The sequence below is a fragment of the Dendropsophus ebraccatus genome, chromosome 15 (assembly GCF_027789765.1).
Source record: "Dendropsophus ebraccatus isolate aDenEbr1 chromosome 15, aDenEbr1.pat, whole genome shotgun sequence".
NCBI lineage: Eukaryota > Metazoa > Chordata > Amphibia > Anura > Hylidae > Dendropsophus > Dendropsophus ebraccatus.
Window position 1 is genome coordinate 40,725,324 of NC_091468.1, and position 25,950 is coordinate 40,751,273.

The 25,950-nt window shown below is 40.3% G+C and overlaps 1 protein-coding gene across 3 annotated transcripts in view; it reads right to left on the minus strand.

Annotated features, from left to right (window-relative positions):
* The window catches only part of RALGAPA2 (Ral GTPase activating protein catalytic subunit alpha 2), a 206,921-nt gene that overhangs the window by 22,206 nt on the left and 158,765 nt on the right, over positions 1–25,950 (minus strand). For all 3 annotated transcript variants that reach the window (XM_069955233.1, XM_069955234.1, XM_069955235.1), the window contains one exon: positions 5,032–5,153. In XM_069955233.1, coding sequence (XP_069811334.1) covers positions 5,032–5,153 — 122 coding nt within the window. The remainder of the gene's footprint in view (positions 1–5,031; positions 5,154–25,950) is intronic.

A 25,950-nucleotide genomic window follows, 5' to 3' on the forward strand; every position in this document is an offset into this window, starting at 1 on the left:
ACCACCACTCTTCGCCACTCACTTCAATGAATCAGAACTGCAATACCAAACACAAACTGAGGTAAAAAGGGGCACTGTTTTTGAAAAGTTTTAAAATGAAAAAAGCCCCCCCATCTTTGACATGGTAGCTCCGCCAGTTTAGAATGGTGGGGAAGAGGTCTGCAGGTGGTAATGGGGTAATCCTCACTAAGCAACCCCTTAGTTATATGTATTGTGCAAAATTTGGGCAAATGAGCCTTTAGAAGGATTTAGGTTTATGGTTTTTATCACCAATGCATCAGAACTGTATTTTAGTAGATCAAACCTGAGCTTAGACGATTGCTCATAGCTTGGCCACCTTGGATGATGACCAATTTCACTGTGAATACATTTTGCACATCCCCATGTACTGTTATGAGAGGAAGCTGAAAGCCCTGTTACTAAAAGTTGTCCACGTCATTTAAATTATAATTTGCCACTACTTACACTTAATAATCCACATAATCACATAATACACATAATCTTCTTGTGATTTATGATTGCTACAAAGAGATGTCTACGTAAAAAGTATGCCCCCGCACACACATTGCTGTTCATGTAAGGCACTCACTGTTAACAAGAATATTTTCTTCTAAAAATAATGAGTGGGGGGAGTAATCGATTTCAAGTGGAGTACATCTCACTCGTCATACAAGATAATTACATAAGGGTTTTTTTATTTTATTTTTTTAAAATAATTTGAGCCGTACAAAATTTGGCAAAAAGTTCAAAAGCAAAAGAAAAAAAAAAGTTTGCACCTGTCCCACTTCTATTAAATAAAGAGGAGGGAAAAAAGAGAATGAGTGCTAATGAAAAGCCTTAACTTAGGCGCTTTTCCCAATGTTGCTTAGTATTCCAGTTCAACAAAGATAAATAGAGGCCATCCCAATGTTTCTTGACGCCTCTCCAGGAAGCAGGGTACGATTATGTAAATAGCATCGGTTCCCTTTACTTCTGCCAGCTTGCTTATCTCCAAAGCCTTCTGCCTGCTGCTACTGGCGACCAATACAAGTGTATGCACACAGCTCTTATCTCCGAACAAAGCTCGAGAAAGGCACAAGGACGGAGGCCAGCAATGTTGGACAGTGACGCATGGCTGATTCTCTGTACGATTTATTTTACTGAATTTAATTTCTTTTCTTCACTACTGCAGTTCTGATCAGAGATATTTATGAACTGTGCCAAATGGGAGATTAGAAAAGCAAGATGTCTAGAAGCGTGGTTATTAATTAAACTGAAGGAGGGATAGGAGCTTTTTATACTCCTAATGACGGACATGTATCTGGGCTGATGAATTCCATTTACTCGGAGCAGACGGCAGAGACGGCCCATTCCCTAAATATGACAATATGACAGACATGCCATCATAGCCTGAAGATGAGTGACAAGGAGGAGCACAATTCAATACACAATGTACTTCTGCCCTTAAGTCAGTGTGACCTGCACATGTCTCAGCTCAATTCAACCCATACAATTAAACTTTACCAAAGTACTACTGGTAACAAGTGGTAATCCCATTTATAAAGAGAACAAAAAAAAAATTACAAGCATTTTTACAAATTGCAGTGGTTCCTGGAGCTAGAAATGTTACACCAAGTTTGAGTCTGCAGACTTCATTCATTTTAATCTCCCAATATATAGTTCGTAGACTACTTCTACAGGTGTTTCCCCCGAAAATAAAACACCCTTCAAAAATAAGACACCCCAACTACTCTACTCCCTAGCCTAAAGTAAGGCATACCCCTGAAAATAAGACACCCACTACTCTAAGCTAGGGCACCCTCCCAAAAGCAAGGCCGCCTGTTGCCACCCAGGACTCACCTAATTCTCTCGTGGACCTCCGAAGCTGGCGTCACAGGCAGCCTGTCCATGGCCCCCATGTCCTCCGCACGTCCTGCCATTGCGCGTTTGATGCCCATCCCGCTGCATGCCTGACCCTAGTCCTGCCGCTTTTGGTTCTGGGGTGAGTATTCTGGGGAAGTCCGAGGAGGTTGTTTTATTTCTCTCCCCCCAGCCAGGCGAGGGGGGTAGGGGTGGGGAAGAGAAAAAAAAAACACCTCCCGAAAATAAGACATAGGGGGAGATTTATCAAACTGGTAAAAAGCAGAATTGTCTTAGTTGCCCCTAGCAACCAATCAGATTCCACTTTTCTTTCCTCACAGTCTCTTTGAAAAATGAAAGGTGAAAGCTGATTGGTTGCTAGAGGCAACTGAGCTAATTCTACTTTACACCGGTTTGATAAATCTCCCCCACAGTGCCTACTTTTGAGGGGAAAAAAATATAAAGCACTGTCTTATTTTTAAGGAAACACAGTAGGTTAAGATTCTTGTCATGTAGGTATGTCCTCCATGTAATACAGGCACCATGTGATGTCTGTACAGCACGCCAGAATCGCCATTGGTCTATTTAGTGTTCCATTTGACGATGTGGGACCATGGAGCCTTGCTTGTCCCTACCACATATATGGGCGATTACCAAAACCATGAATAAAGGCTCAATAGCCCGAAACGCGTTGCTTTTCCATGTAACCCAATAAAGGAAAGGTTTTTATAGGAGCTGGAGATTTTAGGTTTCAAACTCTTGACATGTCTTAGAGACATAACCACTAGAGAAGAGCAAACATGCTGAGGCAGTCCTCAGGCTGCATCCACCTTCTGCAGGTAGCGGGATTCAAATGGCAATCATTCAGGTTCTTGTAAACCTGAACTTTTGGCAGGTTCTCTCATCTCTAATAACCAGATATGGGACATTTCTAGAAAATTTCTAGGAAATCCCCCCAATTAATGTCTCTGACATGCACTACAAATGCAGAGTGAATTTATCCCCTTGCTGTAAATCCACTGTCCTGGATACAAGTGAGTACAGTGCTATACGAAGAGCATATAGCAGGTCAGCAGCAGTAAATACCTCTGTCTGCAGTGTAATGACACGGCCATAAACACGTACAAGACAGCAGCAGAGAAAAAGCTCTGGACTTCATAAACCCAGCAAGAGGCCGCACACAAGGGAATACTGCTAGTTTCCAATTTTAACTAGAATGACCCACACTTCCATTAAAGTTTGACAACTATAAAACTAAGGACAACATATAAAAGCACAGGGGCATGCTGGTGTTTCTAGCTGATTTCACCAACAATAGAACTTTACAGTTGTCCTATGGGCACATCACCCGGGCATTCTTGTCTCCTTAATCCCTGACCTTGGTGTCTGGGCAGTATAATCCCTGTTTAGCATTAGCAGAAACGACTTCTCGTGTGATGGCCAATCTGTCCTCTGCTTTCAGCCTGGCAACCAAACCCCAAATCACAGATAAAGCAGAAATTCTCACTTCTCTGTTTAGCATCACACCTTTAAGGGTCCTATTACACAGAGCGATTTTTAATGATTAATGACTAACGATAAATGATCGCAAACGATTTTTATCGAGATGTTTATCGTTAACCTGAAATCGTTCACCATATTACACAGAACTATGGTCGTTCGTTACAATTGTTACTACGATTATTATTGCGATCGTTGCTATGATCGTTTATTCCTTCTTATCCCAGCAAAACAATGAACAATGGGCAATTACACTGAACGACTAGTGAACAATTGCGGAACTTGAGCGATTGAACGTGGAATTACAGCGAAAGATAAGCAAACGATTAACGATAAGTTTAGGTCCAGATCTAAATCAACGGTCAACAAAATACGAACGATTTTTCGATCGTTGCCTGCAACTACACAGAACGATAATTTAAATTTGAACGATATAACGATTTTTCACACGATAGGTGTGTGAAACTTTATACAAACCGTATTATATAAGTTGTAGCAAAGGAGACATAATAAGAAAAAAAGATTAAGGGGCTCCCAGTCAAAAGTCATGAAAGTGACCACACACAACAAACCTCCTCTTATACGTATAATAAAGTTGTCGTTCCCTTCATTGGATTTTTTAAGTGAATGTTCACAATTCTTTGCTAAATTGTTATATGGTTATACTGGTTAGACCTGTGTGTTTTGACAAGGAGTTGAGAGATAATATTGCAGCTACCTGCAGCCACCAGTAGGGGGAGCTGAAAAGCTTAACGCATACAGCTGCAGTGAGACTGAAAAAATGTAACTCTTTGTCTACACAGGGAGTGTTTAGCAACCAAGAAAGAAAGAGATAGGAGAGAAGAGGTGCCTTCTAGTGCAGCAATACATGTAAAACAAAGGGAGTGAGGATAAGGTGAACAGGTGTACGCTCACCTGGATAAATTGTGCAAACCATTGGCACAACTCTATCAATAGCTCCGATAACACCGCTGCCATCTCTGGGTCATTCACAAACAAACCAACAATTGAAGCAATTAGGAAACACAGAGAGACCCAGCAGAGGCCTTAACTTAATATAGGCTGAAACAGAGGGAGATTTATCAAACATGGTGTAAAAGTCAAACTGGCTCAGTTGCCCCTAGCAACCAATCAGATTCCACTTTTCATTCCTCACAGACTCTTTGGAAAATTAAAGGGGGACTCTGGTTGCTAGGGGCAACTGAGCGAGCTTCACTTTACACCATGTTTGATAAATCTCCCCCATAATGTTTGAATATTTTCTTTATTTTTGGTCCAAGATTGCATAGTGTGTTGGTGATTGGCAACAAGCACTCATCCCTGCGTATTAATATATAAGATACCTAAATTCAGATATAAGATACCTAAATATATAAGATACCTAAATTAAGATATAAGATACCTAAATACTCGGACTATATTAAAAACTAAAACGTTTCCAATTATCTCATGTTCTTTACATGCCACATATGTAGTTTCAAAACTCAAAGAAAGATCTCCAACTAGAGGGAGTGTATGGAAGGCCTTCATCCAACATGTTTTCTTTTCCAGTTACACATTGAATAGGCTAATAGATTTCCCTATAAGTTCTATATATCTCTCAATTAAATCTCACATGCTTAAAAAGTAGACATTTGGGGAAAAGAAATAAATAAAATAAATATGCTAATCTGTAGAGGCAGGGATACTCACCCAAGCCAACCAGGGAATAACTGGGAGTTGGAGAGAACACTTGAGCAGCAAAGTCTTCAAAAGTCATCACTTCTCTGTGGTTCTGAATTATTGCTTCAAGGTACAGAGCCCTTTCCTCGTAGCTGGGGTGACCAAGTTAAGGATAAAATAGCAAAAACAAACAGATGCAGTGAAGAAAATTATTTTTACGTAGTAACATGGAATATAAAAGTTAACAATGAACAAGTAAAAAGTAAAAGGAACAAATATAAAACCTTCTTTTATTAGTTACTTTATTCCCAAAAGTACTGGCTTTAATTTTTAGAAAAATCTAACTTTTTTTGTGTGTGCAAATAACTGTTTAGGACAAAGTCATACAATACACTGCTTTAGTGGTTCACAATAGATGAAACGAAAAAGCCTAATTCTATACAGCCTAAATTCTTTCAATAGTTAGTAGAAGAACAAGCTGACTGACAAGTAAATGCGAGCAGCGTACTGCCTCTTGTCTGGGCAATTTTATGTGCCTACAAATTATCAAAGTGGAGTTGCTGCTGTGGTCATTACTGGCTGAACTCCTAGTTAATGAATTGGCTTCCAAACTTGCTTGGAGAGGAGACACACGCCCATACCCTTTTCTTAGGGGAACGAATGATGCCATTCACAACTCATTACAAGCATGCTTATTCTGCTCGGCGCTTGGCTGTTGCCAGGGCTCCATGCTGCACACTGCCACAGCAAGCCTCTGGTCCTGTAAACAGCAGGATACAAGGCTTGAGTGGCCGTCTGGCGGGCAAGCACTCTGACACTAAGCTGGCACGTGCTGGAACAGCAGGAGCAGGCTACTGCGTGACAAATTACTGAAAGAGCTGAGCTAAACTTATGTCACACTGCCACCTGAGCCTGCGGACCTCTGTAGGTCTGCCATCTCTGTACTAGGCCCTGGTCACTCATTCAGGCGGCTAGAGGGTCCAGTGTAGGGATGCAAACCTAAAATACCTGTTTAGGAAAGCATGTCTGCATTTATAGCACTGCAAAGCTATCTAGCATTTCTTTACATCTGCCTGGCGTCACTCTACATGATCTCTACACACATCTATAGATCCATGCGGCTGGTATACTGACCTGCTTGTGTACATTTCCATCTGCAGGCAACAGATAGTACCTATTCCATAGCATAAAAAAAAATAATACTTCTACATTGCACACAGACACTGACACAACATCGAAACTAACACTGAAGTATAAAAAGCAACACAGAGAGCTGCTGCTGTCCATGGTGCTGAAACAGTCCAGAGTTCATGTCCTGATGGACGAGGCAAGAAGGGAAGGTTTTTCGGAGGCTACAAACAATTTCAAGCCATAAAATAGCAGTAATGTTTTTCCACTGGTCATTTACTTTACAGTTTACTATATACACATAAGGCTGGGTCCACACTGTATTTTTGCGACCAGTTTTTTTTTTTTTTTTTTTTTTTAAACCGATGAAAAAACTAATGCATTTATATGCATCCGTTTTTTTCATTGACTTTAGTTATATATCTATATATATATATATATATATATATATATATATATATGGATCAAAATGTTTTTGTTTTTTTAACGGACACAAAAATTAAGTCAACTATGTTTTTGTGTACGTTAAAAAAAGAATAGCTCCGATTTGATCCTTATTTTGATGGAAGTGAATGGAAAAACGGATGCACACAAATGCATAATTTTTTTTTCCATCTATTTTTTGAGAAAAAAAATAAGGGAAAAAAAAAAGCAGTGTGAATCCAGCCTAAGGCTGGGTTCACACTTTGTTTTTGCAATCCGTTCAACGTACCCGTTTATAATTGGTTAGTTTTAAACGGACAGAAAAATGTAGTCAACACTATTTTTGTGTATGTTTAAAAAAACACCAACATCGCGCATGAGGAAGGAAGAGCTTATGTCCTCCGAAACGTCCGCGGTGAGGACGTACCTGGGCGTCCGTGTCTGTAGAATGCATCAGCTGTGAGCTTCAGCATGTTACATACAAATGGAAAATAAAGAAATATATGTCACGAAGACAGTTGTGAGTATTTCGGACCGTGTGAAACTACAGAGTGGTGAGCCAACCATTTATTTTCTCCATACTTGGTGTATTACACGTTAAAAAATCAGTTTCGTTTTTTTTTTTTTTTTTTATAATGGAAGTTAATGGAAAAATGGATTCAAATGGATGACACACAATTGCGTGCATTTTTGCATCAGTTTTTCCATAAAATGTATACGTTACAGATAGGGAAAAACGCATGAGAGTTACACAAAACAACTGTTTCTTTCATAAGCTGCTTAAGCTTAATATTATTTCAATCTTCCTTGGCATCTGCCATCGAAGATTTTTTCTCTTAAAAGAAAAAAAAAAAAAAGTATCAATAGGGGATAGTAGAGCAGTGGGGCTATGGTGAATGTGGTGATTGTAGGAGGGGGGAATGTTTTTGTGTGCGACTGACTTATTCAGCTGTGAGCAGTCAAAGGAATTCTAAGGCACCCACATACAATGACAATAATAAAGCTAAATTAATTTTTTTTTTTCAAAAATAAAAAAAGACTTCAAACAGTAGAGAAGTGGTTTATTTCAGCTTCATTATGTCTCATCATTCAACCTTGCCCCCACTCCCCCCTACCCAAAGAAAAGTGCAATATTAACATTCCACTTTTCACATTGCTGCAGCCCCATTTTTTATTAAAATAATTTACATGTGAAAATGGAATATTCTCCAACACATCAGAAGACAATGATGACAGGGGAGGGATGACTGGAGGAAGAAGAAAAACATTAAACGCGAAATGCTAATTTATTCTAATACACACCTGTTAGATGATACAAAAGCAGCGACAACAAGGGTAGGAAAGAGAAAAGAATTAAATTATTTCCTTTTATTGGAAGGTAAACAATCATTGGGAGGCAGGGAAAGGTGCGTAACAAAGCTGTACTCCAACGTATCAAAGGACCCGGAGTTTAAAAGGAAATGAATGAAGATTATAAATTACCTGACATTCCAATAATTTATACAAGCTATATTACATTGTACAATTGGTTTCCAGACTGGCTTGGCGCTAGACTGTAATGATAAATGGCTACAGCTACAAAATAATAAAATCTTGACTATACTATTGGGAGAAGTCTATGTCATATTTATGGCGGAACAAGAGAAAAATCTAAAAACTTTTCTGGTTCCAAAATTTGCGATTATTACAGTAGTCAATCTTACGTGTCAGGCCTGCAGTGTAAAGCATGAAAAGACAAAGAGAAGCAGTGGCTTGGGCCAATGGTAGGAGGTGGATACCAGAAAACTCTGAATAGGACAATCAGAAGACAGGAGATCAGCAAAAGTCATTGACCATTAACTGATCTAATGGATCCCCCCCCCGCAAAAAAAAATAAAAATAAATAAACAAACAAAAAAACTGTTCTAACCAATGAATATATTCAAGGGGTTTCCACCTTTTTTCCCATAAAAGGCACTTATAATAAATACGTGGTGGAGGTATATGATTACAGGTTCTAAGAAGATACTACAACATATATGCTAGAAAAAAAAAACAAAAAAAGTAAAAATAAAATATATATATTTATATAATTTCACTGGTTTACATTAAGGGGTTGTCCCATAAACAGAAACCCTTTCCTATAGGCCTTAGTGGGGCAAGTGAATAAAGTAGAGGAGGGTCTTCCACTTTGGTCATACCTCTACTAGTCATTGTGGAGCTGCGACCATACAATGACTTAGGCTGCATTCACATGTCCGTAGATTTTGCGGACCTATGGACGGTGAATACACACAATGGATTGTTTCCCCTGACACATCATGCCAGGTAACCCGTTGAATCGATGTGGCTCTGTCACTACAGTGCCAAGGTGATTCAAAGAGTTTTGTTTTTATTCTGTTCACTCATAGTTAAGAGTTGTAAACAAAAACTGGCCAATGGGTAGAAACCTACTTTAAATGTATTAAAAGTTCATATTGCAGTATGACAAAGAATTGTAAAGCCTTCATATTAGGAGTCAAGTAGTACATTTACCTGTAGTTTCTTTTTAATCACAATCAGAAACCTTGAAATTCTATCATAGTCAAAACATGAAAATATCTACATTAATGGATGAACTATTTCTATTAGGAAGTAAAATAACATTTTCAAGGCAATTCCATATAACACACTACAAAGACTAAAGTTCAAAGGTCTCTAGAAAATAATTGCTGATCTATGCATACCATTGATGCCTAATGTCTGTATGGTTCCTGCATGACTTCCCTTTGGTATTAAATGTTATATCCCCACATTAGAGGGAGGCTAAAAATTTTAGGGGACTTTTTTTTAGAAGAAGTGACAGAAATTTAAGTCATCCAATTGCGGTTTCAAATATGACTGAACAATTCAATGGCAGACCGTGGAAAAACATAAGTGACACAAAAAATGTGTTCCAGTTCTACAGGTTTGCTACTTAAAGTGCATCGTCCACTTATTCTTAACCATACGAGACTGCTGACACAGTAAGCTAGCCCTTAGCACAAGGATACATATTGTACCTTTTACAATACTATGCATGCTTTTAACTTGCTGAAAACCCAAATTCAGTGTGCCTTAAGTGGCAAAGAGGGGGGAGTTTAAAAGGGCCTCGGCCTGCACCGCCTCTCCTCTGTGAGATTAGGCCCACTCCACATGCGTAGTGAGTCTGCCAGGTTAGGATTTGGCTTTGCACACTGACCGGTAATACACGTTACATAGGTAGGCAAGATGTCACTGTGATAAGGCAGTGAGTGCTCTTTGGACTCCTCCTCTTTGACACTTTAAGTTGTATTTTCTTTTGAAGAAAACTATGCACAAACACCATGAAAGTCATGTGAGCGCACACATAATGGGGACAGGTGGGGTTATTTTCGATAATACAAGGGTTAGTCTGATTTTGTCCTTTGGTTTGAACACAGGAACCATGAACTGTCCTTTGACAATGTTCTATCCTTTCTCTCCCCAGTTTTTATTTTTTTCCTGCTTTTCGGTTCTAAACCTTTGAACTTACATACTGTATAACACAAAGCTTCACTAAACACCTCATTTCAGGGAATATTTAACATGGTTAACATAATACTCAGGGGAACCAATAATGTTGACAACAACAGTATGCGAATAATATCTAATATGAAGTATACAATAAGAGCTTGTGTTCTCTAGTCAGATAATAAAGTTGTCACAGGAAATATCACCCATGTGTGAACAGATCACTGAAGCGACTCTCCAAATGAAGAGTCAATTTGCACAAAATGACATAGGTCAAGTATGTATGCTTCGTACTGACATTTCATTTATATAAAAATTGCTTTGGAAGAAAAGAGAAGAATGTTGATGTTAACATAATTTACCTATTCTGTCCATGGGCCAAATAGTCTAAAAACCTAATCTGAAGGTTGTGCCAACTCCTGATATTATGTCAGTATGGCCAATTATATGGACTTGATTGGCACAAGAAGACACCACCATTCACCATGGCCTGCTTACCCACTCTACTGAGCAATGGGATGGGAAGGAAGCCAAAATATTACTACTACTGTGTTTACTGGGTACCACTGTGTTTCCCCCAAAATAAGACAGTGCCTTACATAAATATTTACTCAAAAAGTGAAGTGAAGCTCCACGAGGGGATTAGGAGAGTCCTGGGTGGTGGCGAGGGTGTGGTTAGGGGGTTATTTTTGGTGGGATGCCTTACTTTAGGCTAGAGGGTAGAGTAGTTGGGGTGTCTTATTTTCGGGGAAACAGGTATATGTAAGCAAATGTTGGAAAAATTGGTAAAGTACGACCTAACAACAATCATAACAGTTAGTAATGTGAACAGCCAAGTTCTGGGTCCTTTCTAAGGATCCATGGTTGCCTCTCCAGAGTCCTTCCTGCTGGCATCACTTATATAAAACTAATCATACTAATGGAGATTAAATAAAGGAAACCAAACAGCTGACCCAATGCTATGGCAAACAGGATTTCCATAAGCACCGGGTACAGTGATTAAGTGATTTGTGAACATGTGAAGTCAATGTCTATGACCAACAGATAATTAATTCCTCATTTCCGGTAGGTCATCCATTTAGGATCCTATTATATTTGAAATTGTTTAAAAGCATGGCGACTTACAATAATGTGGCGGCTCGGAGACGCCCGGGATTACTTATTGTCACATAACCTTTTAGTAGAAGTGGCCATGAAAAGGTGACTTTTCCTTTTAAATGCTATAAAAAAGGGAAAAATAGAAAGGAGGTAAAGCAGAGGTGAACCTTACATGACCTCCCTGTAATGCACAGTACCCTTTCATTCCATTGATTTAAAGAGCAGCCAAAAACACAGAACAACGGACATTAAGAGAAGGAACATCTTCACGTCGTATTTACTCATAAAAAACATTGCCAAAAGATAATAAGCCATTAGCTGGTGCAATTAACAAATTGCCATAATGTGGGTAGTGTTTCATTAAAAACAAAAAAACTAAACATAAAAAAGCCAGGCAGAGAACGCCATCAAGCTTTTCTAAGTAATCATGGCTGAATCATTTGTAATACATTAACCTCAGGGCTCAGTCCGCACAGTGACATTTGGTATCCCAAAAGTTGACGCAAACTTGAGGCTTTAGCGTGACTGAGGCAACTTCAGAGCTTTCCTCCTAGAACAAGGATCTAGTGACCCTCATCACAATCACCTGTCACCTTGTTATTTAAAGCTTATTTTTTTTAACTTTAATTTAAGTTAAATACATTGGTCAAATCAATACATATACATCGCTCAGTCTTGTGTCTATTGAAGTCTCTGGCTCCTAATAAAGCCAATGTACTTTTAAAGCAAATGGCAAGACCAGAGTTTCCATATTGGCTTAAACTCTCAGCATAAAAAATACAAAAAAAATACACCTCGATTCCTAGAATTCAAACCTTAAATATCTATTAGTGACACCCAAGAGTGGATACATTGAAGGGACTCAGTCTTAACGTTCTGTGGGAAATCTCTAAAGTCCATGCATCCTCTTAGGCAGAGACTTCCGTTCCATCAGGAAAGCCAGTAGCTGGCGTAGTCACGCTACATTTCGGAGGTGTGTCCCTACTTGCTCAAGAGCATAACCGCAGGAGGTGAAGATGGAGCCCGTTCAATGTATTCACACTCCTGGGTGTCACTAATACATGTTAAGGTTTGAATTTTTGTAATCAACGTGTAATTTTTTGCTGAGAATTTAATGTAATATAGAAAGTAACTACAACTGTCTGGTCGTGTCATTTGTTCGAAAAGTACATTAAACAACGATGCACATGGAACCAAAATGCCATACCATAATTTTTTTTTTTTTTTTTTTACATATAAAGATTGTGATCAGAGTTACATGGATGTCCTAATTATTTAATATCAGCTATGTGTAACTACATGAAATGACAATTATACTTGTGGGTTGATGCTCTGGTGTTCAAGTACAAATTGGCACCATAAATGTGTGTGGTGCCGCCATAATGAGCACATAGGTCACAGTGGTCACTAACCTATCCACAAACACAGTACAAGTGAATATAAGAAACATTGTAACATCTATCAGAGAAAATAGATCCATTCCTCTTTCTCCGACTCAAACTATCAGCTGACTGAGGGATTAGTTACATGCTGTCCATAGAAGTCTATTGAGAGAGAGTGAGGAAAGGAGGGAAGGGAAAGGAAAGGAATGAAAGGAAGGAAGGAAAGGAAGGAAAGGAAGGAAAGAAAGGAAAGAAAGGAAGGAAGGAAAGGAAGGAAAGGAATGAAAGGAAGGAAGGAAGGAAAGGAATGAAAGGAAAGGAAGGAAAGAAAGGACAGGAAGGAAAGAAAGGAAGGAAGAGGAAGGAAGGAAAGGAAGGGAAGAGGAAGGACAGACAGACAGACAGATGGACGTAAGGATTGTAATATCTCCCGGCAGGGCTTTACTTACTGGTTACATTGCTCCATAATGGTTCCATAATGTCGTCCCTGCTGCAGTGTCTGAGGGTGTGCTATAGACCTCTAGGAGACAAGATGACCTCTTTTGTGTGGGTAAAGTATGGTTGACATTATAGCAGATAATGTGCACCCACTAGCTCGGAGACAACTGAAAAGTTGACATGGAGCTTGCACAGTCGAAAATGCTGAATATGTGTTACATAATGGCCAGAAATAGTGCTACTCCTTCTGTTAACAGATGACAACTTCTGCTGCAACCTTTGTTGAATAAGTAGTGACTTGAGATGAGCAGAAATCAAGCAAGTCCGATTGTTTTTAATTTGAATACCAGTGACTAAAGAAGTTGGATGTAGCCCTGGGGAATCATGGAAAACATGGACAGAGCCTATGGCTATATCAGTGTTTTCCAGGGCACTCTTGGGCTGCATTCAACTTCTTTAGTCAACTGGTATTCAAATGCTGAACGACTGGACTCAAGCATGCTCACGTTGTGCTCATCTCAAGTACTGACCATTTAAGGTTGCCAATCCAAGGTACAATTACTCCACCTTGTCATATTCCTATGTTCTACTGATAAAATGCAAAAGTACACACAGTGAAGGTATCACAGGATACATATGGACTTCTAAAATAACAATTCCATCCAACCATTAACTCTGCAGAGTTTTTCTGCTTCAGTTTAAGAATTAAAAAAAAAAAAGAAGGAAAGAGGGTGAAGGGCTGGGAGCAATCAATGGCTGAATGTGATCCATTTTCTCATTTTGTCTGAAAAGCCTCCTATAAAGCTCAAGTCACTTTCTCTATCAAGTAAGACAAGCGTGCGTGCTTTCTGTGTGAAATTCTCAAGCCTGTAACACAAATGACCACATTACCAGCGCATGCAGCCGAACAGCTGGGTCTCACATAGCAGCTCTCAAATCAGAAATCCAGGGTCAACAGCACAAAATCCGATAGAAATAACATGGAACAGGCAATGGAAACTCAATAATCAATTACTGGATATTCAGTACTAGAAGAGCTGACCTTTTAAACGATGGATCAAGCAAGAAGGTAGTATATTCATTGTGCTATATAATTCACATTAACGGACATGGACAAGAGGTCTTCAGAGACTTCAAAAAGGCCGTCTGTACATAGCTGTGTTTAGAAGGACATAGCCGTGTGCAATATTACACACTGGTTCCCTATAATTATAATAAAAAGACAATGTCTACTGAAAACTAAGAGAAAAAGGCCAGTGTTACCTAATAAGACTGCCACTACAATTACCAAAGACTCTGGGCTACTGAGGCTGACAATGTAACTGTGCATAGGTCCATATTACAAGGAGCAAGAAGGCTTAAAGGGGTATTCCACTCAAACATAACTTTTGATATGTTGCTGCCCATGGTGAAACTAACAATTTATTCCTTACGTGTAATTATCCATTCAGTCTTCTTCCCTCAGTTTCTGCTTAAAACACAAAAATCTGTGTGTAAACCTTTCACTCTGTCTCCCCCCTCCCTTCTGAGACAACTGATATAAACAAGTCCCTGGCAGGCTTTATCTGCAACTTTGCAGCTTCTTTGTAATGCTGAGAGGGTTAATCACAAAGATCATTAGTAAAAAGACCTCAGAATAATCCTCCCAGCATTACAAAGAAGCTATAATGTTGCAGATAACGCCTGCCAGGAACTTGTTTCCATCAGCCGTTTCAGAAGGAAGGGGGAGACAGAGAGAAAGGGTCACACACAGATTTGTATGTTTTCAGCAGAAAGCAGCAGCTCAGAACTGGGGGTAGTTATGTTTGAGTGCAATACCCCTTTAAAGGGGTTGTCTGGGCAGTGAACTTTTTAGATACATGTTTGGGGGGGCAACTAAAACAAAGAACACGCCGTCCTCATTCCTGTGCTGTCACCAGTATTATGCCGCTATGGTTCCTGCTGTATAGTGCTCCAGGGTTTGGATACATAATGTCACAGGCCCAATTTTCTATGAAATATACACTAGTGAAGGGGGTAGGGAACCTTGGCTCTCCAGCTGTGGCAAAACTACAACTCCCATCATGCCTGGATAGCCAAAGCGAAAGCTTTGGCTATCCAGGCATGATAGGAGTTGTAGTTTTGCCACAGCTGGAGAGCCAGGGTTCCCTACCCCTGCCATAGTGTGTATGCATGTGTGTCTGCCATAGGGAAATGGCATGTGAATGGTGGCAATCTCTGTACAGTGCTGCTGTATATGTCAGTACTATAACAGTACCGTTTAAAGTTTATTAACAAAGAAACCTAAAATGAGTAATTATTTAGGATGTGCACTTACAGAGTCTTCTTCTGCTAAATAACTACAAGAAAGAACTATCATGAAAAAATCAGACATCCAAGTATTGCTGGTTCTTAGAAGCAGGCAGCACCAGTTCTCTCCCCTGCTTCCTGTAGAATCCAAATCCCTGAACTTCTCTGGGTCTACTGGGAGCAGTGTAACAATGTAGGTGTCCTGTTCTATCAGTGCTGCCGATAGCCATGTTATGTAATTAGCCGCCTTGTTCTACAAGCCCGGCTATTACCAAGGGAGTGATGTGTGAGGAAAGGCTGCATGTTACCAGGCAATGCGGTCCTCTGTGTGTTGCTGCACTGTTAATCCCATTCATAATGACGGTAACATGCACGTACTTCAAGAAGTCTCCTAATCAGTTGTTGCTTCATAGAGAGGAATGGAAAGTTAATTGTATCACTGGGGACTTAACTATTTCTAACTTGGTGGGGCCGCTTTATTCCCCTGTTATACCAACAGGTCTGAATGACCGACAGGAAAACAACTGCAGGGATAATGGACTGCTCCTGATTGGAGCCATTGTTATCATGTTATTACAATTGCATAACTAACAATTTCCTAATATGCTATTATAGCACATTCCCAACATGTTTCTGCATAGTAATGTAATGGCAACCATGAGTGGCATCTCTTTCCTGCTGGTAACATTGTCGACAAGTCATCATCCTCTTCCAAGCAGTGCTACAGATTATAAACTGATGGGCACTTGCTAGGCTAGGCATAGGCAGAAGTGGATCTAGTAGGATCCTAGCTGTACAGGTGTACACTCAAGGTCTATGAGCCAGCACTGCTGCAGCCCGTCAGGTAAATGACTATGTGGAAAGATTATAAACAGCCAAGTATGTAGAGAAAGTTGTAATAAAGTATTTGATGTGCTCTGCTGAAGTAGGAATCGTTCTTAATACAGTCTCAAGTGCAGAGAAAACAGATGCAAAGCGGCACTCACCGATAAGACGCAATTTCTTTTATTTCATTCCAAAAAGGGAGCACTGGTGCATGGAAAAATGATCTGCCGTAAGGCTACTACAAACAGAATAAAAGACAGCGCTCCATAGCATAATTCCGACAGGTAACAAAGGTGAGTCAATAATAGAGGTTCTTCCCTAGTGGAATTGTGCTAACTGCACTGACAGAGAGGGCTACAGCCTGTTTCGCAGAAAAATGATCTGCTTCCTCTGGCCTCTCTACCACCTTTTGGAGGTAGTGTCCCTGCAAGTGTGTGCTCTAAAACCAATGTGCAAAGTAACACTCCGCAAAAGGAAGGAAGCTTGCTTTTTGGCATTACCTGCACATTATTTTCTAAGTGGTGTATTACATGGCCCACCATTCCTCATAGTCCTTTTGGTGCACTCCACAAGAAGAATCTATACACCTTGGGCACTTGTAAGCCGATCTTTGTAATAAAGTATTGTATTGTGCCTCAAAAGTTATACAAATCACCAATATACACTTATTACGGAAAATGCTCATAAAGTGCTTTTTTTCCCTGCACTTACTACTGCATCAAGGCTTCACTTCTTGGATAAAATGGTGATGTCACTTCTTGGATAAAATGGTGATGTCACGGCCTGACTCCCAGAGCTGTGCGGGCTGTAGCTGCTGAAGAGGATGATGGCAGGGGGACACTGAGGGACACTGAGCATCCTCTCCAGCAGCCACAGACCGCACAGCTCTGGGAATCAGGTCATGACATCACCATTTTATCCAGGAAATGAAACCTTGATGCAGTAGTAAGTGCAGGGAAAAAAGCACTTTATAAGCATAAGTGTATATTGGTGATTTGTATAACTTTTGAGGCACAATACAGTACTTCAATAAAAATTTTCGCCGGACTTCTCCTTCAAATCAAGCCTGTCCCCATTTACCTGGCCAAAATTACTAAGAAGCACAGGCCTCTTACTAAATCCGTTGTGACCTGTGCTCACCGGAGAAAATGTACATGTTTCACAGCAGGCTTTATAATTGACGTAAGTATAATAGAACTATCATAACTACGCAAGTATAATATAAATATCATATCACAATCCATTATTCCAAGAAGTTACCGCACTCCATTGCATAAAGTAAAATATAGTTTATTCGTCTATGTTTCCAAAGTTCCTTTGAAGAGCTAAAGCGCTACCTTGTGAACATGAGTGGATGACATATCTGCTGTGATTCTTTTTGCATCATTGCATCTGGCTTGTGGAAGTACATGCACCTGGGTTCTGTGAAAATTTTGGCTACTGTTCTTCTCCTGCATCGTCTTTCTATATTTAAGCCTATTGTAGTTCCAAAATGGTTTGGATGTTGGCGATACCTAAAGTCGTATGACCAGTTCTGGTTGACAAAGCCATGTCTCCAAGGTTGTGCATCGTAAGCAGCACATTAGCGTGATAATGTTCATATTGTGTATACATGACACATTTGTTGTTCATCCAGCCTTCAATTTCTCCAGAGAAAATTGAAAAATGTTCTGGATGAACTGGTTGACAGGAGTCATACGGAATAGCAATTACAACGAGCCGTCAGGATTGGTTAAGCCCAAACATCTGCAGTGATGTTCAGAGGGTTTGTTTTATTTATAAGCAATATTCATGCAAACAGGTTAACACTGTCAATGCCAGGTGAGCCGTGCCTCCAAAACATTAGAATATTAAACAATATATTGTTTGTATTCTATATTACATACTTATTAATTAAGAGAAATCAGGCCTTGCCAATGCTAGATATTAACCTTTTTAAAGCTTCATTTCAATTACTGAATTATAAAACACTCATTATCTTAGGTAAGATGTCAGACTGTATAGTCACTTTGAATAGAATGTTGAATCTCTCAATATTTCTTCATAGAAGGCAGGACCCCGATTTTTAGAATTAAAGCACTGTCCTACAACAACTAACACCACACTATAACCATAAAAGATGCACAAGCCAAAAAGACAGAAATGGCTGCACATTGCACCCATGGTTGACACGAAAGCTTGTCCCTAACCAAAAAAGCGAGTCCCTAACCAAAAAAGCGAGTCCCTAACCAAAAAACATCACTGTGCCGGTCAGTGAACACAATCCCCGCAAAGAGTGGGCAACCATAAAAGAATTACACTTTGTACCCTAAACACATACAAAAATGTCCTATGGCAAGCAGAATTGCAGCACAATGTACAAGTACAGCTGTAACTTATGCAGAAAAGGGCTAAATTTCTGCAGGAATCAGACAACTCTAGCAATATATAGAATTCTGTCTATTTAAGCCACCACTAGAGGGGGCTAAGCAGCTGACTGCATACTCATATTATTGAGATTAATGCATAAAGAGTATTCAGGAAATTCCTTAACTTTTCCCAATGACTTTAATATTTTCAGATCAATGTCTATTTAGAGCCTTAAACTTTATACCAGTAAAGCACTCGGGCCAGATTTAGAAAAAGTAGAATTAAAAGGGTGGACATTCCCTTTAAGGGCAGCTTTACACAGGAAAGATCGCAGCAGAAATCTTTAAAAAAACTGCCACTGCAATCAAAGGTCCTGGCAGTTTCTTGTGAATACATACTTGCAGCGGATCTTTCAGACCGATGTGAGTATGTGAACCTCCCACCCCCTTAACCCACACCCCGCCTGCACATACATTACCCGTCCTTAATCCGACTTGTTGCAGGGGGTCCCGCTGCTTCCTGTTCTCCTGCCCAATCAATCAGTGCATTGCCCAGCCACAGACAATGATTGGCTGGGCGGGAGAGCAGGAAGCAACTCATTTGCAAAAAATAGCACCATCCCTGTTGGGATGCTTAATTACAATTCAGCTCCATTCACTTCAATGGAATTAAGCTGCAAACAAAATGGAGGGGTGTAGTTTATGGGAGAAAGCGGCTATATCTTTCCAAGCATTGATGACCCCCCTCTAAGACTGTGCTAAGACATTGCAGTTTCACTACAGTAATGTATTGTGTCAGTGGAAAACATTGCAGTACTGCAACGTGTGTGAACATAGCCTCAGCTGGTTTTCACCAACCAGAATATGACCCATGGTTACTACCAAACTTTTCCTGACTGCCATGTGGAAGCAGCACAGGTAATGGAAGATTAACCATGATCTGGCTCTTTCTGTAACATTGCCATCAGAATTGCTCGCAAACTAAATGTAGACATTACATTCCTGTTTTGAAAGAATACACTGCCTTCTGCAGAACATAAATCAGCTGATAAATACTGGAAGAATTGAGATTTTTTTAATAGCAGTAATTTACAAATCTCTGGCACTTTCTGGCACCAGTTCATTTGAAAGCGTACAAAAAAGAAATTCTGTTCACAGAAACTAGATATAAACACACATCCAATTTAAAAGAAAAAAAAGAAAAGTAGAAAAATCCGTTTTGCACAAGCTGATTAGAGACACGAGAGTAGAGAAGATTATGAAGACCTGGAAGCCGCTTTTTGCCAAGCAATCCTCCAAACATAGCCCGACAGTCACACTGAGAAATCAAGCGGTTTATTCCAGTGTAAGAATCAAAGAGATAGAGGCAGCAGAACACCTGCTTCTCCGTCTCACATCTTCCCTGGCTGTCTTTCTTTCCGATTCATGGATTGGATTCATACTACCAGGTGGTATTTGTTTAATGACATTACCTTCTCCTTTTAAGATTATCCTCCTCTAGTGCCGAGGGCTCAAATGCAGCACTGATCCCTGGAAGCTTAGAAATGTAGCAATGCATGTATTCCGAAGAAACGTCAAGTTACATGAATCTCCTTCACTGCTGCAAAAGGTATACGGTTACTTTATTTACACTGAATAGCTATGCTAACCATGACTTGTATAGTCAGACTGACAATTCATAAAGATCGACAACTATGCTCACACTTTGTCAGAAAACTGTATATTTAAAGCAAATGTACCATCAGGTACATCAACAGACTGGTGCCGGTGCGGGGATGCCAGTGGTGCTGTCTTTTTTTGAACTACGGCCCAGTTCCCGTACACAGCACTGGTCTCTTCCCAGGCACCGCTCCAGCCTGAAGCACAGGGGAAAGGCCCACCCACCACCAGTGTGACGAAACCCCTACCTTCTATGACGCAGCCCCACTGATTCTAATGGAGCCACGTCACAGAGGGAAGGGCAGAACGTCACAATGGCGGCGGACGGGCTGGTGACCGAGAATAGATCGGCGCCGTGCACAGGAACTGGGTCGCAGTTATAGGGAAAAAAAAAAAAAAAAATGGCACTGGCATCCCCACGTCGGCACCAGTCTGTTGATGTAAAGAACTTAAAGCGCTGTACCTGATAGTACATTCGCTTTAACTAGGATTTATAGGCTGTTTGTCACCAGACCAAATATGGCCTTATTTGTGTCTACAACCGTCCGGCCTTTATATCCATTTTATTTAAGGGTTTGGAAAATGTAGTATACTATGCTTGGTATTCTTCAAATTAAATGTATACAAATAGTCACAAATAGACCATGCATGAGCTAATAAAGCCTATTGACCGTGGCACGGGCATGCCACAAGTATATATCAGGATGCCTTTTTTATTGTTTTCCAATGTATACCTGTGGTGTACAGCATGAGGCTGGGTTCACACTATGTATATTTCAGTCAGTATTGTGGTCCTCATATTGCAACCAAAACCAGGAGTGGATTGAAAACACAGAAAGGCTCTGTCCACACAATGTTGAAATTGAGTGGATGGCCGCCATATAACAGTAAATAACTGCCATTATTTCAATATAACAGCCGTTGTTTTAAAATAACAGCAAATATTTGCCATTATATGGCGGCCATCCACTCAATTTTAACATTGTGTGAACAGAGCCTTTCTGTGTTTTCAATCCACTCCTGGTTTTGGTTGCAATATGAGGACCACAATACTGACTGAAATATACATAGTGTGAACCCAGCCTAAAGATGTGTGAATGTCCCCTAAACGGCAATCCATTTAGTGCTAGAGTGGATAGGATATTCTATGGAATGAAACACTTCATTAGGCTTTAACCCACAAGGATTATCCAGGTTGTTTCCCTGGTTACAGTCTCTAGAATAGTCACCAACTGGTGGTGGAAGCAGTACTGGGGAACTTTAAGTAAAGTCAGGAACATTGCCAAAGATGACTACTATATCAACATTTAGGAAACAGCAAGTCATAGTGGGAAACATAACCATAGTCAAGCCAGGAGGAGAACCACAAGAACCAAGAGACAAATCCAAAAGGGCAAGACTAAATGTATTCCAGGAAAAAGGTCAAAGTCTACTTAAGGGTCATGATCATGAGAAAGTAAAATAACAAATACTATACTGGCAAGGATGTACCTTGATCTTTAGGCAAGAGCCCCATGTCAGGCCTTAAGGCCCTATTTCACGGGCCGAGCAACAATGTAAACGAGCGCCGATCTGTTAGATTAGCGCTTGTTTACTTGGCCTATTCTACGATGATCCCCCGATGATCGTTAAGCGAGGGCTGCAGGGACATCGTTACTGATGTCCTTCCAGCCCTTGCACCATACATTACCTGTCCAGGCTTCTCCTGCGCTTCGTCTTCCTCCCTGGGTCCCGCGGCGTAGCATCAGCTTCGGTGCGGCCTGACTGAGCTGTCAGACCGCTCAGCCAATCACTGGCCACGGCGGTCCCGGACAGTGATTGGCTGAGCGGTCTGACTGCTCAGTCAGGCCGCTCCGAAGCTGCTGATGCTGCGAGCGGGACCCGGGGAGGAAGACGGAGTGCAGGAGAAGCCCGGACAGGTAAGGTTTGCTGCGCTTCTCAAATCGTTGGTCGCCTGCCACACACCGCTATACCACCGTAGCGATGGGTGGTGGGAGACCGATGATTTTAGGTCTGGCCCTAAATAAACGATCAGCTGATGACATGATCATCGGCTGATCATTTTCTCTATTCCACCGAGCGATAATCGTCCGAATGGGGCCGATTCGGCCGATTATCGCTCCCGTAGAATAGGCCCCTTAGATAGGCCAATAGGTCTGACACCACAGTTGCTGAGCAGAAGAGGCAGAAGAGGACTCACTGCTGGAATCAGGCAAGGCGACCAATAGTTCTAAGATATGACAAATACATAGAAGTGAACCTGCCAAATGTTCGGGTTCGCACAAACACAAACGTAAGCTTAGTTTTCAGCGCGACCGTTGATGCCAACGGCCATGATTAATACTTAAATTACATTGTGCTGCAAGTAGAGGGAATCCTGGCTGGAGCGTATACACATAGTATACGCTTCAGCTGTGATTCCATCCAGCCGCACGAAAAACTGACATGTTAAGTTTTTCGTGCTTCCGGATGGAATCACGGCCGAAGAGTATACTATTCATTGAATAGCGGCCACAGAGAACCTGTCAGTTCACACAATGGAGCGTGGAGCTCTGGCCGCACGCTCCATTAGGTGCAGCGGTGAATTCGGAATGCAGGCACACAGGTGTGCCCGCATCAGAATTCAGCAGAAAATAAGATCATCCGGCCGCTACTGCAGTACCGGCCGGGATGATCTTCAGTAGTGTGAACCTGGCCTTAAGGTGCATGGAGATCCACATGTGGCTCAATGGAAGTCCAGGTAAGAAAAAGAAAAGATTAATCAGCACTTCGTAAAAGCATGATTTCTTTATATTATTCATTAACATCAACAACACACTATCAGCAAAATGTGAAGCTTGACATCAAGAAGCGCTTCGAGCGCATGTGCTCTGTCACAGAGACTGCATTTGAGACGCTACTTGATTCCAAGCTTGAAGTTTTGCTGATGGTATATGGCTGATTTTAATGAATGGAATAAAGAAATTGTGATTTAAAAAAATAAAAAAATAAATGATATCTCTGAAAACAAAAAGTTTAGACATACGCGATAACTTAAGGTTGGGATGGTACCAGTACCAGTTGTTGACAATTTTAATCAATCAATCACCAAAGTCGCATGATCCCAACTGTCCTGTTCTGTTATGAGGAGCCCATAGTCTACCAACCACATACTTTACGGTAATAGCATGTAGTCCTATATATAAATGTTGTTAAAAGAAATGGAAAATACCTATTAAGTAAAACCAAATGAATAAACCATGAAAAAGGAAGGAAAAAAAATAACCAAAAAGTTAGGGTAAACGAAAAAGCCATTTATCAGTGAGCTGTCACATCTTCTGGATGAGTGGTCTTCGCGAGCCCTCCTCATAAATCCAAGCTGTAAGTGCCAAGTTACATGTACAGATCCGTTTGGGTAAGCACCTAACATTCTCTCTGATTAGCGGTCAGCAACTAATTACAAAACTGTAATTCCCCTTATTTAACCGCTACAGGAATAGATTCCCAGATGGTTTGGAAGTAGGCCAGATTACACAAATGGGTAACTCCAGTTCTATACACCAATGGCTCTTGCACCTGCTTCTTGCGATGGGAAGTATAGAGCCTTATGTGTGGGAAAATATACCAGAAAAGAGATCCTATATAGACCTCCGAGAAAGTACAAATGAATGACTTGGCATGTGTGGGAGATTTAACATTTTTACAAAGGAGGGATACCTTTAATGAATGATACGATTAATAAATTACAAAGAAACAAAGTTCCCATAAAAAATATGACTTCTGAATAGACTGATAGACTTTACTCAAAAGACTGAATTAAAAAGGTAGGATAATGGCATTTGTGGCAATTCAATGGGAAAGACCATTGCTCTAAAATGCTTAAATTCCAACATAAAAGGGAGCATACATAGTCAGCTGAATGTATAGATTAAAACAAGTAGATTGGGTAGAAGGATCCTGCTCTACATGGTCAGTCTCCAAATAGATGTGCAGACACGTTAAATTGGAGAATTTATAAACAATATGGGACCTGCAACTTTCTGGAAATGAACGTATACCATATGGCAAAAAAAAAACAAAAAAAAAAAACACCTGAATGACCTGTCTGTGCGCTGTGTAATATTTTAAGGGGCTACGAATAATTATTACAGTGTCATCTACTGAGTCACAATCTTCTTTCCCCTTTGTCTCCCTGGCAGACAAAATAAAGAGGAAATTCCAGTGTTGGGCTGGGGCATCTTTGACAGACCAGATTTTTAGGGTCCACCATCTATACAGTACTTGTGTAAATCCACTATTGCTCAAATGTTAGCGGTGTCAAACTGAGGTCCTCCAGCTATAGCAAAACTACAATTCCCATGCTGTCCAGGCATGATGGGAATTGTGGTTTTGTAACAGCTGGAGGACCTGAGTTTGAAACCTGTGTGTTAGATGTTAGCTCCAAATCAGGTTGTCTACTGCTCAACCTTTAGGTTCATTGAAGTATCAGAGCTTGGACCCACTGGAAGATCCCCTGGTACTTTAGTGGGCCAATCTGACCAAAAACCTTTACTACTCTTACCTACGTAACGCCTCTATGACACTTCAGAGCTGCAATAAAAAAGTTTTTTTTTTTTTTTTTTTTAGGTGACTGCAGCTTTTCACAACTACAATAAAATGTATGGATAGTCTCACACCTTATGTAGCTATAAAGCCATAGAGGCAATTTTAGCATGTCTTTTCTAGACTCACTATAAAATAATAATATTTAATATAAAAATAATATAACTAAAAACATGGTCAACATACATTAAAAAATATACATGACAATATTAACATCTCAATATCGGCAAAATAATAATCCCTTCCCTGTCCATTCTCCATTGTATGTGAAAAACAACACCTGCAAAATCTCCTCTACCAAACAAAATGTCACCACTACACATCAAACAGCAGATTCAGCCCGGCCGTTAAACACCAATAATATTATCCGATGTTCAAGGGGCATTAATTGCGGAGGTATCAGAATGCGCTTATTTGAAGAAGACACTTCTCTGTGTCAAAACAATGACCGCACTTTCTAAAATGAAAAGAATCAGTGCGCGCATTAACACATCAAAAGGCCCGCTCAGCAAGAAGAGAACATTTGCATGGCTGCCACTTTCATCATGAAGGCAATTGGTGTAAATTCCATTTTTACTCAAAAGAGAAGATTTGTCACAAGGACATCATTTCCACCTCAATATAAACAAGACGGTAAGATACTGCATTGACTATTTAACCCCTTGTACAGTTATACTCACAACAATACCTTTTCCCAACTATGTAAAAACATTCTAGGCCAATTACAAGAGGACCCAGCATAGACTGTTTTTTTATGGATTTTTTTTTTTTTGTCTTAAAACCTGGATGTTAAAAATTTAGCTTTAATGCACATTGAAAAGGAGTCTACCATAATAAAATAAAAATATTGATTCTTTATATATTGTTTTATTAATGAATGTCACTACATTAGTTATCATCCATATAGTGAACAGAACTACTTTAGTTATCAAACAGCTAGGTTAGCTGTTGCTTACATATCTTATTACCAGCTCGATGCAGCAAGGACTTCATTAGCAGTGTTGGTGCAGACTTTGCTTGTATTCCAACATATATAGAAATTAATAAGGCTATACTTAACTCTCCAGGCTCTCTCAATGTCCTCCAGCCTGTTGCCCACTGACCACAGCTGCCGCTGACATTGTTAAGCCAGTCTCTGCAGTGACAGACCACTAAGCCAATCACTGGTCATGGGGCTGTCCCGTCTCAGCCAGATATTGCCTGAGCGGCATGTCTCTGTAGAGACTGGCTTGGCAATGTCACTGATGGCTGTAGTTAGTGGGGAACATAGAAACAAGCCAGGAGAACAC